At 40.7% G+C, this 13,154-nt stretch overlaps 1 protein-coding gene across 2 annotated transcripts in view; it reads left to right on the top strand.

The window, feature by feature from the left end:
* Window positions 1-13,154, top strand: part of Col19a1 (collagen type XIX alpha 1 chain) — a 348,231-nt gene that overhangs the window by 121,089 nt on the left and 213,988 nt on the right. For both annotated transcript variants that reach the window (XM_039084518.2, NM_001421322.1), the window contains exon 12: window positions 7,070-7,123. In XM_039084518.2, coding sequence (XP_038940446.1) covers window positions 7,070-7,123 — 54 coding nt within the window. The remainder of the gene's footprint in view (window positions 1-7,069; window positions 7,124-13,154) is intronic.

The following is a 13,154-nucleotide window of genomic DNA, read 5'->3' as shown; positions in this document are numbered from 1 at the left end:
GTGCCTGGAGATTCTGAGGCTACGCTCGTGAACACGAATGACCATCCCAAAGGCCGATTCTAAGAGAGTCTTGAATTTTGCAGTGCTCATATAAATGTCAAGTGGGCAGTTTTCCTCCTGCAGCAATTAGCAGAGTTAACTGCTAGCCATGACTCTGGCACATTAATAGACTTTAGGTTAAACTGTTTCTTAAACGGAACTGTCTACTGTTTAAGTCAGCAAATTGTCACAAAGGCTGCATCTTTCTGGATCTGCTGTTGGTGTTGCTTGTTTTTGTATAGTCCTAGCTGGCTGGCTTTCAACTCAAGTTTGTAAATCAGGCTAGGCTGGAGTTCACAGAGGTTTACCTGCCTTGGCCTCTGCCTCTTAAGCGCTGGCGCAAAAAGCCTGTGCCACCATTCCCTGTCTGTTTTGAATGCCAGTGACTAGAGACAAATTGTAGCTAGACATATGTTTTTGTGTTTCAAGTAATAGACCTTGCATTTAGTCCTTGGAAATATTTTGAAGAACCCCACTGAACGTGTCTCTCGAAAGGTTTATTCTTCAAACATAGAACAGGAAACAGATCTCAAGAAACAGGACTAAAGGAAGGAGGAGAGTGTGGTAGGACTTAAGGGAGGAGTGTTGGTTGTTGGCAAGATGCTTCTCAGTGAGGGCACCTGGGCAAATGCTTCTGAGGTCACCTTAGGAAACCAGAAGATGGTGTCTTGGAACTATCCCTCTCTCGAAGCCAACATGAAAATGGACAACGTTCGTCACCCTTGATACTCAGGAGCATCGGTTCCTCTCACCCTGCTGTCTTGCCAAGGTCAAATTAATTTATTGGCTTGGGAACAATTCCAGAAACAGAAAACCAAAGAAAGCAGCGAGGATAGAGTTTGAAATGCACGTTGGCATTGGTGGTGTGCACAACTTTATAGGAGCTGTCCATCATAAAGCCGAAAATCGATGAAAGCCCCAGGCCTGTGGACAAAGTGGACTTAAACCAAATGAGATTTTACTTTTACTGAACAAGTAACTAGGAACGGTGGAAGTTCTCTGAGCATGGCAGTTACTTATAGTCTCTGAGCTATACCAGCACATAGGGATGAAACTACTTATCAGTTGTGGTTTCTGAGAGGACTGAATGCAACACTTATGGAGCTGGTGAAATGGACGAATGGTTAAGGACAAGTGTTCGTTTTCTATTCTATTGCAATGAGCACCATGGCCAAGACAACACACAAAAGAAAGCGCTTATTAGGCTTTTATTTTCAAAGTTAGAGTCCATGATGGCATAGCAAAGGCATGGTGGCATTAACAGCTGAGAGCTCACATCTCTATTCACTCAGGTAGGAGTCAGTGAAAGGCACTCTGGGAATAGTAGTCTTTTGGAATCTCCCTGCTCACCCTCAGTGATAAACCTCCTCCACGCAGGTCCTGCCTCCTAATCTTCCCAAACAATTCCACCAACTGGGGTCCAAGTGTTTCATACATGAGCAGATGGGAGCTATTTTTATTCCAACCGCTACAGAGGGTGTTTTTGCAGTGGGTCAAAGTTTGGTTCCCAGCACCTATGTGGGTGATTCACAGCTACCTATAACTCCTGCCCCGTGAGGATCCAACATCTCAGGCCTCTCTGCAGGCAACTGCTCTCATAGGCACAGACATATTAAAAAAAAATAACCTGTCCTGCATAAAGACAGATCCTGGTAGGGGAAATATGTGCTGTTATATTATTGATGATATCTATAAAAATGTACAACACTAATACTAAAAACTAACAACTGTTTTACAGACCTTTCAGGGTTAATTGATATACTGTACAAAGAACTTTTCTAGTCCACCTCATGATCTAATCTTAACATCAGTCTCATGAAAGAACCAAGGGTGGGAACGTCCTCAGTGAGACTTAACCCCCACGTGTCCCCCACACTGTGGTTAGAATTGGTTAGAGTTCTTGTGGTTAGAACTGATTTTAGGTTCCCATCAGTCTAACGTTTCCAGGGTTATATTTTTAAAGGAACCTTCAGACATCCTATGTCTTTTAAAAAACATCTAGTCTTAAAACCATGTCAAATACCAAGAAACAATCTCTGCTCTTCCTGCTTGCTGACTTCCTCTGATGTCAAAGTAAGTGCTTCTTAAGTTTGAGATGAAACTTTGAATGCTATGGTTTCGTTCATGCACATTTCCCTCCAGTGGAGAGGAAGAAGCAGCTGGTTACTATTTTCAACTTTCTTTTGTTTGAGACGTATTAAATATGCAACACATGAATGTACGTTTTTTCTTGGCTGGATTTAAAGCCCACCACTTTGTTTTTGCAAACAATGATAGAATTTAAAACAGCGAAGCCATCAAGATCATCTGCTTCCATTGGAGGACCTGACCAGTTGATTCCACTTAAGACAAGCTTGTCATCTAACATCTATGCACTTCATGGGCGTTTCCCCCTGCACACTTAGCTTGAATACCAGTTAGAATATACTTCTTTCTCTTATGAATAATGAAAATTCTCCCTGTTAATTATTTTAATCAATCCACCACCAAATATTATTTTTCTAATTTATTCTTGATTTAGATTATAGCAATCTTATTAGTTTGTTAATAATTTATCAAACACGCTACTTTTTCTCTATTGTGGATATCTTGTTCCAGGCTTGGGGATACACTGCTCCGAGCCCTGGTTACATTCAGCCACTCATCCTTTTCGTCCTTTAATACTTACGATTATTATTTGATCAACCCAGAATTAAATGCCAGGTAGTACTTTTCCATTCATTCTTTCCATCCTTTTATTACAACATGGTTCTCATCACTGAAATGTTTCATGTCATGAATATGTTACATATAAACACTACATACACAATAAATGTATCAATGACTTTCTTCCCTGGAAGTAGTGTTATCCTCTAGAGAATATTTAGAAAAGTCTGTAGACAATCTTATTTGCAGTTACCAAGGAGACATGGAGTAGAGGACAGGCTAGCTTCTGGTCTACAGGGAAAAGAGGCCTGGGATGATGCTGAACACCCAGCAGTGTAAGGGACACCCTACAACCTAGAGTTGCCAAGAGTTCCGAGGTTAGATGACCCAGATGACAGACAGATAGGTATGAGGTATAAATGAATGGACCTGTACTATGTGCCATGACTCTGCCTGTTGCACGTCTTCGATAAGAACACTGACCAGCCTAATATTTATTCATTTAATGCACAGGGAGGTGAGTGTGTATGCATACACACACATGTACACGCACACACACACACACACACACACACACACATGTGAACATGCACTTGTGAGCCCACGTGTTTGTCCATGAAGACCAAAGCAATAAGATCCCCTCAGAGGAGGAATTGGAGGCAGCTATGAGGCATTTGATGCGTGTGCTGGGCACAACTCAGCATTCTGGAAGAGCAGCAAGCTCTCTGGACCACCAAGCTGTCTCTCCAGCCCCGGCAAGCCTCCTGGGACCCACACTATGAGCATTTTAAGCAACTCTGTTTCTTTCTTTGAAGAGGTCCAGATGTGCTGCATTTCAGCTTCGTGATGTTTCTATGCTTTGAAACAAATGAGTCTTATAGGTTTAGAGTGTCGGCTTTATTTAAATCAGGGTGCCTGAGTTGAATTAGGGACCTTGGACATACGACTTAAAATCCCTTGTCTTTGGTTTACTCCTCTGTAGAACGTTGGTGTTTGTAGTAGTTTATTTTTGCTTTTGTTTTTGTTTTTATTAACTCGAGATCACTCTGAAGTGGTATGCTGCTTCTCTGGCTTTCTGTTACAACACACCCTCTTACCCTTATCATTAACTTCATCAGACTATCAGCTCTGTTCACTTCAGCATCACAGTCCCAACATCAGCATCAGTAGCATCACTACCACCATCTTCACCATCATCATCCTCTCCATCACCATCACCATCCTCACCAACATTACCATTGTCACAAACACCCATCTCCCTTTGCCCTTCTTGTAAGTCAGTGCCAAGTTTGCCAATATCCTGAAAGAATATATGCTTTTAATTCTATTTTGAGGTGCTGGAAGCTGAACCCCAGATTTCACACAATTTATGCTAGGCCTGTGAGGTACCATAGAGTGGAATTAGTAGCCCCAGAGTGATTTCAAACTTGAGATTGTGTTTGTTTGTAGTCAAATACATTTTAAATGTTGATGATGGCACCTCTGAAATTGTATTGTCTTCAAATTGCTAGAAATTTCACTTCACTTTCATAAACAACTGTTATTAGCCTTATGAGCAACATTTCTTTACAAGTAAATAAATATTTTCTTCTCTGTCTATGGGACTCTTGTTTAGAATTTATTTTTATGTATATGGGTGTTTTGGCTGCATGTATGCCTGTGTAACATGTATGTGCATGGTACTTTGGAAGCCAGAAGAAAATGTCAGATCTCCTGGGACTAGAGTTACAGACAGATGTGAGTTACCATGTGGGTACTAGGTCCTTGAAAGAGCAGCCAGTGTTCTTAACTGACATCTCTGTTAACAGGACTCCAGTCCTTACAATCTGCGGTTTTTAAAGGTCCTTTTGCACACCCCATTAGCCACATCCTATAGTGCGAGACACAGAATTCCTAAGATGTGTGTCATAGGTAACATTCTTTGTCTAGATCACCACTGTCCAGTGAATGCTCTGTCAGGACAGAAAATGTGTGGAGCTCAATGAAATGAGACTGCTTGAAATATGTCTAGGATAATAGAGAGATGATTCTTAAATTAGGTTCATTCATGGGTTTTTGTTGTTGTTGTTGTTGTTGTTGTTGTTGTTTTGATTTGTTTTTTACTTTGCTCAGGGAGTGGGGGGGTAGAGAAGGCCTGCATGCCATTGCACACAAGTGGAAAAGAGAAGGTAACTCAGGGGGTCAATTCTCTCCCTCTGCTATGTGAGATGAAGAGATTGATCTCAGGTCCTGGAGCTTAGTGACAATTGCCCTTCCCCACGGAGCCATCTCACTGGATAGAGAATCAATTTTTAACTTTTTAAAAAGGTATTAATCCAACGAAACACATGTGGCCTCTGAGACTCTGGAGTAACTCCTTATCTTATATTTTAGGCTTAAAATTCTCACTGCATTTCTAATCTCTACTTGCTAGGAAAATTGGGGTTGTTTATTTTATTTTACCTGTGTGTACGTGTTATACTCCAGGGGTTATTTATACTCCATTTCATTAGATGCTAATGATCTTAGATTATTGGGACTGCACATATGTATTTCTGTTTATAGACTATTTCACTGTTTAGTTTAAAATGTACTAACTTCTTGATATTAGTGCTTAATTTACCTTTTTTCAAGAAAAGTAACAATGCTCATTGAAAAAATTTACAAAGAATAGAAGGAAAAAAATTACCTTAGTGATTCTCTTAGTTAGGGTTTTACTGCCATGAACAGACACCATGACCAAGACAACTCGTATAAGCACAGCATTTAATTGGTTATGGCTTACAGGTTCAGAGGTTCAGTCCATTATCATCAAGCATGGCAGCATCCAGGCAGGCATGGTGCAGGAGGAGCTGAGAGTTCTACATCTTCATCTGAAGGCTGCTAGCAGAATACTGACTTTCAGGCAGCTGGGATGAAGGTCTTAAAGCCCACACCCACAGTGACACACCTACGCCAATAAGGCCACACCTCCTAATAGTGCCACTCCCTGGGCCAAACATATACAAGCCATCACAGTGATATAAAGCAGAACCTGTTCATCCCTTACACACACACACACACACACACACACACACACATACAACATACACTACATACACAACACACTATACACACACATTCACACACTAAACACATGTACACACTATACATACATACTCTCTGTACCCAATACACATTATGTACACAACAGACTCTATACAAAATACTGAGGTATGACGTGAAGAAAAACACTCATAACCACAAAAATGCATCAACTATTCACTTTAATTGTTTGGCTTTGTTTTTTCCTGCTATTATTCCCAAGACCTGTAGAAAGCTGATGTGCAGGTAATTAGGTAGATGGATAAACAGGCTAGCATTCTTTGTAAAGAAAATGAATTGTTCACATGCTGTGCTAATAAATAGATCCATTTGTCAGACAGAAATTGAGCAAAAATAATATGTCACTATTGTTATGTATCATCCACCATGATATTAATGATCATCTTGAGCAATTGTGACTTAATAAGAAAACGTGTCATCTGCCAGAAGCTCCTTATTAAGGGGTGGAGCCTACGATTATCTCCACCATCTATGGCAGGGTTTTGACTGGCTTGGTCTTGTGCCAGTAACTACAGGTGCTTTGTACTCATGAGTGTGGTAACTATGTCTTGTCCCACAGACACCTCACAACCTCCTCTGCCTCCTTCCCTTTCTGCCTCCCTTTCCACAAAGTTCCCTGAGCCTTGGTGAGGGGGATTGTAATAAAAATGTCCCAATTGGAATGAACACTCGATCTCTTCTAAAAATAAAATAAAAGAGTGCACAATGGTCGAGATACATACACTGGATTTTTCAATTTGTTCTTTGGGCTCTACTGTTTAGATACCAGAAATTTTATAGTATAAAATAAGCATAGTATGACTTTTGTAGCTGAGCCATAGTCCATTTATCTATGTGTGATAATTTATTGGATCGGGTCCTTATTCCTAGGCATGTGAAATATTTCTCGTAAATACCACTGTGTTCACTATAAGGTGCCTTCAGCTTTTCATCTGGTTTGTTTCCTTAGGGTACATTCTTAAAGTACAGTCACTGGGCCAGGTGGAAGGAGCTGATTTAAGAGCCTTGACAGATATTGCGGAATTGCCCTCTGGAGAGTTCTTTCTTGCTTATAAAAGAAAACAAATAATTCTTCTTCTAATTATACTCTAATCATTTTTAGGTTGTATTCCCTTGAACCTTTGAGCTTCTTGGTTTTAGGGCTCAGAATTGCATATTTTTAAATATGTGCTTCTTTCAGAGGATTAGCAGATCAATCGTTTTGTTACTTATATAGCCAAATGACATAGCTCTCTTGATTTTTCTTAGTAAAGCTTTTGAAGTATGACTTTTTTTTATTGTTTAAATCATTTCTTTCCAGGGTGAACCAGGAGCCAAAGGAGACACTGGTCTGGCTGGCCTTAATGGACAAGATGTAAGCCTAATTCTCTTTTTAGTAATGTTCTATTTAGATTTTACCACTGAAATATTCTTTCTAACGCAGTTAAATCTGGCTGTCCTTGGCAGAGCCAGCCACAGTCAAACAAAGGGAAGGGTGGAGGCAGGTTTTTACACAGCTACTTTACAGCAGTGTTTTAGTTTCATTACCGGGCTCTCCAAGGCTTCACTTGTCTCATGAATGTCTTCTCTTCATCTGTATTTCTTGCTGATTTTTTTAAAAGCCTTCCTTTCACTGTCAATTTCTTCCTGCATATATATGTTCAGCAGTGCCCTGTGTTCTCAGCTGGCTTCCACACTCCACGTCACCCCTGACTCCCCCTAGAGAAAGGTTGTGTCACCAGGATGGCATTTGTGTAGGGGAAGGAGAAAAGGGAGGCTGTGTACACTAGGCTCATACACTCTTCCAGAAAACAATGACCCCTCGACCACCCATACAAGAGTAGAGTGCTTCAAGCTAAAGTATGCTGCAGTCTTTGACATGTTTGAATCCAATTCACACTGTCCTCTTTCCCTAGAAAGCTATTTCTCCTCCTTACACACTGCTACCTTGGATCTTAGAATGAAACTTGAACAGTAGGCTAAGTTTTCGTTTTCTTTCTTTTGGAAATGTACCTATTCAAATCAACCTTCACCACTTTCTATTGAAATGCAGATTGAACTGGGAGCTTTCAGTGACCACCCTTATCCTCCTTTCATGCTCTCATTTATACATACACTGCTTACATGGCTTAAAGGGCCACATTGCTACTTTATGGCCGGAGTATAAGAGAACACCACCCACAGCTCACTCTGTTCAGTTGCATAATGACTGGAGGCCTTTGAAATCCTTGCCATGCCTAGTGGTATTGACCTTGACAACAGGAAGGAAGGCTGAAGACCAATCTTTGTGGACAGTGGAGGAATTTAGAGAGTTTGGAAGAGACTTGCTTCCAAAAGAGAAACGCCCCAGGAGTCACCTCCAACACAAGTTTCTTTGTGCCACCTTTGGTTTAGCTCCTTGCATATTTTCCAAAAATATCCATGCACATGGCTACGGTGACCCTAGCCCTTCGTGCTCCTCAGCTGTGCAGTGAATCTCCTACACTGTGTTAGGTACTAAAACCTGTGGCTTCCAGCCACGGAGTCTGTACATACTCTCATCCCCTTCTCTTCTATATCATGATGCTGATCCATTTGTTTAAACGCAGCATCTAACCTACCTTGATCCGACAATGGGATCTCATGAAACTGCAAAGCTTCTGTAAGGTAAAGGACACTGTTGTTAGGACAAAACAGCAACCAAAGCAACAGCAATTGGAAAAGATCTTTACCAATCCTACAACAGATAGAGGGCTTATATCCAAAATATACAAGGAACTCAAAAAGTTAGACTACAGGGAGACCAATAACCCTATTAAAAATGGAGTTCAGAGCTAAACAAAGAATTCACAGCTGAGGAATGCCGAATGGCTGAGAAACACCTAAAGAAATGTTCAACATCTTTAGTCATAAGGGAAATGCAAATCAAAACAACCCTGAGATTTCACCTCACACAAGTCAGAATGACTAAGATCAAAAACTCCGGTGACAGCAGATGCTGGCGAGGATGTGGAGAAAGAGGAACATGCTTCCATTGTTGGTGAGATTGCAGACTAGTACAACCATTCTGGAAATCAGTCTGGAGGTTCCTCAGAAAATTGGACATTGCACTACCTGAAGACCCAGCTATACCCCTCTTGGGCATATACTCAAAAGATGCTCCAACATACAGCAAAGACACATATTCCACCATGTTCATAGCAGCCTTACTTATAATAGCAAGAAGCTGGAAAGAACCCAGATGCCCTTCAACAGAGGAATTGATACAGAAAATATGGTACATCTACACAATGGAATATTACTCAGCTATCAAAAGCAATGACTTTATGAAATTCATAGGCAAATGGATGGAACTGGAAAGTATCATCCTGAGTGAGGTAACCTAACTACAGAAAAACACACATGGTATGCACTCATTGATAAGTGGCTATTAGCCCAAATGCTTGAATTACCCTAGATGCCTAGAACAAATGAAACTCAAGACGGATGATCAAAATGTGAATGCTTCACTCCTTCTTTAAAAGGGGAACAAGAATACCCTTGGCAGGGAAGAGAGAGGCAAAGAGTAAAACAGACACAGAAGGAACACCCATTCAGAGCCTGCCCCACATGTGGCCCATACATATACAGCCATCCAATTAGACAAGATGGATGAAGCAAAGAAGTGCAGGCCGACAGGACCCGGATGTAGATCGCTCCTGAGAGACACAGCCAGAATACAGCAAATACAGAGGCGAATGCCAGCAGCAAACCACTGAACTGAGAATAGGACCCCCGTTGAAGGAATCAGAGAAAGAACTGGAAGAGCTTGAAGGGGCTCGATACCCCATATGTACAACAATGCCAAGCAACCAGAGCTTCCAGGGACTAAGCCACTACCTAAAGACTATACATGGACTGACCCTGGACTCTGACCTCATAGGTAGCAATGAATATCCTAGTAAGAGCACCAGTGGAAGGGGAAGCCCTTGGTCCTGCCAAGGCTGGATTCCCAGTGAATGGGATTCTTGGGGGGAGGGCAGTACTGGGGGGAGGATGGGGAGGGGAACACCCCTGTAGAAGGGGAGGGATTAGGAGGATGTTGGCCTAGAAATGGAAACCAGGAAAGGGAATAACATTTGAAATATAAATAAGAAATACCCAATTTAATAAAGATGGAAGAAATGGTAATAAATTTAAAAAAAGATATATGGAAACTATTGAAAAAAAAAGAGTTCTGGAGCATAAGCAAAGACCCACATTTTACCCTACCTGTGCCATTCATTGAAGAGGGCCAATCACATGGAGAGTGCACTTGTGGGGAGAAAAGCATTCCTCCTGAATAGGATGGTCCTGCAGGACTCAAGCAAGCACAACTCCAATAAGAAAGGTTCTATTCTATTCCTTTCACCCTGTAATTCCCGAAGACTATGAAGCAAGCCACTAAGCAAGAGACAGCCCATTACCTTGCTCAGCAAGTCACCTGTCAAATGCTCTGATCTAGCCCGTCAGAGAGCTAGCAGAAGACCGAGTTTCAAATTTCTAATAAAATTAGAAAAAGAATGTTTTCCTGGCCACAGCATCTTCACAGCTAGGGAGACTGAAAAGAACGCAAGCCCTCTTTACTTGTTATTTCTTGGTCATGGCTCCTAAATATCTTGGGGGAAAAATCAAGGACGGAAAACACCATCTACATGTCAACTAAGAAGAGAGTAAAATCCTCCTTTAATCCCAAATGCTTGACGGAAGATCTTATTTTCCTAGTTCCTCATGCCACGCACCACGTCTTGTTCTTTGGGACAAAACACTTGACTGCAAATGAAAGATTTTCAGCACTCGTGACAACTCATGCTGGCCTCATAATTACAGGTGCACCTTGTAGGGGATAGATGGTATATTCACGGTGATTTTAAATCTCACTAAAGTCAAATAACTTTAGGGATTTTAGCTCCGGAATATTGAGTTAGAATGCAAGTGAGCTAATTCAATATCCCAAGCTTGCCACCTTCTAAGCTACTTTCTACATTATAGTGGCTTGTAATGATTTAATATTTCCACTAAATGAATTCAAACAGGCCTGTCTTGATGGTCTTTCACTGTTGCATATCGGATTTGGTGTGATGTGATGTATTCTTGTATAATACATCTTTCTGTGCCAACTTTTTCACAAAATAGCTAGCCTGCTTAGTTTAGAAAAAGGAAGCAGACTGCAGTCCATTCTTTCTCAGCTAGGCACTGTGGGATTTAGGGCAAGAGGATTCTCTACCATGTGAAATTGTCTTTATATCTATGTGTATGTATGTATATATGTATGCATGCATGCATGTATAAGCATACAATAACATTTAATTTAAAAAGAGGCAATGGATTTGAAAGAGATCAAGCAAAGGTGTATTGGAGAGTTGAGAGGGAGGAAAAGGCAAGGAGAAATGATGTAATTCTAAGCTGTAAAAAGAGAAAGAGAAGCAGACTGTGTTGTGTCCTCAAGGTTCTCAAGTAATATTAAATAGCCTTTATTAATGAGGACAACAAAAATTCTCCATCTCTCTCTCTCTCTCTCTCTCTCTCTCTCTCTCTCTCTCTCTCTCTCTCTGTGTGTGTGTGTGTGTGTGTGTAAATTTGTGTGAACTTTGAGTTTAAACTCTAAAGTATTAATAAATGTATTTCCACTGCAGTATAACTGATGGATACTTAGCAGTATAGAAATTGAAAAGTTTTTCAATTTCTACAACTTACTTTTCAAAACATAAGGTCTTTGTTTATTCGATAGTCAGATGATTCTGATTGTTATGTAGCATGAAACAAATTCAACAATAGTATCATAGAACAGACTTGAGATAGTATGTAAGTATCCTACTGTAGCCATCGAAGCTAGGCTGTCTGCTTCGAATCCCGCTCTTCCAGTAGCTACGTGTCCCATTACTCCACTTATCCTCCCAGTTTCTTTATTTGCACAGTGGGAAAATCAGATTATTGGTGCTTGCCAAATGTCCTTCGAGAACCAAGGTCACCATTCATGCAGCAGTAGAAAGATGACTAAGAACTGTGCAATCAACCATTCTCAGTTATCAAAAGCTTCTAGATGCGACATATTATCTTAAATAGATACCCTTTCATTAATTTCTTTCCACTCAACCTCAGAAGAGTAGGTTTCAGTCATTCAGTTGAGTCTCCTCTTTGTTAATTTTGATCTTTAAAACATCGTACAACAAAATTACTGTAACCTACATCTCTCAAATCATCACACAAATCTCCATACACCAGTGCGATCTGTACTACTAATTATAAAAACCCTGAAATTACAAAACCAGAACGTATCATCTGGCAATGGCTGTTGCCATTGCTCAGAAACAAGATTCGATGAGTAGAAAGGACAAGGAGGTAAGTAGCTTAAATTTTTAAATAAATAATATTTTATACGAATTGATTTTTAAAAATGCCGTATTATATGCACAGTAGATTTTCCCAATAAAACTCTGCAGTCTATTTGCTTTATGTAACACCATCCCACGACTTTTATTTTGCCTTTAGAGAAAATTTCCCATCTCACATTACATGGAGCTACAACTACCATGCTTCGGGGAATGAATTACTGAAATCCCTAATAATAGATACCCACCCATGTCTCAAGTTTAAGATCCATTTCATTTGATGCTTCTCAACTTAAAGTTTTATAGATTAAAAAAAATTCCTAGGCAAATACTGTTTGCAATATTTTTCTTTCCCCCATCTCTCCCTCTAACTTCTCCCACATCTCCCCACACTCCCCTTTTCTTCACACACACACACACACACACACACACACACACACACACACACACAAAACACACACACACACAAAACACACACACACACAAAACACACACACACACAAAACACACACACACACACACACACACACGCACGCACAACCGAGCCCATGTTATGATGTTCTTATGTACATGTGTCTAGATCTGATAACATTTTTAGGAGTGGATAACCCATGACTAGGCACATCCCTTTGGAGAGAAGATTCCTTTCTTACAGCCATTGATGACTGGTAGCTCTTCATCCAGAGATGGGGCCTTGTGAGATTTCCTTAATCTGCACGGGCTTGTCAACAGGTGTTGGCATTTTGCAGGTCTTGTTTAAGGCAACCATATTGTCAAGGTTTCCTGGTCGCACCTCTGCTATCAAGAAGGCAGAGCTCGGGTGTGAAAGGGACTAACACATTTTTAAACAAGTTTTATGCTTTTGTGCTGTGTCCTTTTTTCTCCCCTCTGGCATTCAATAACATTGATAGCAGCAACAGCATGACAGGAGGAGAAAAAACGTACTTGCGAAAAGCATTAGCGAGCTGCTTTTCAGAGCACATTACAAACCCATAGCCTTAACATCACAGTACTTTGTCACAGGGGACATGAGTTACATGGGCCTACTTCCATGGCCATGGCTGTAGGAACATAATG

The sequence above is a fragment of the Rattus norvegicus genome, chromosome 9 (genome assembly GCF_036323735.1).
Source record: "Rattus norvegicus strain BN/NHsdMcwi chromosome 9, GRCr8, whole genome shotgun sequence".
Classification (NCBI taxonomy): Eukaryota; Metazoa; Chordata; class Mammalia; order Rodentia; family Muridae; genus Rattus; species Rattus norvegicus.
Note: the sequence above shows the minus strand (reverse complement) of the source record. Positions and strands in the feature narration are given on the sequence as shown.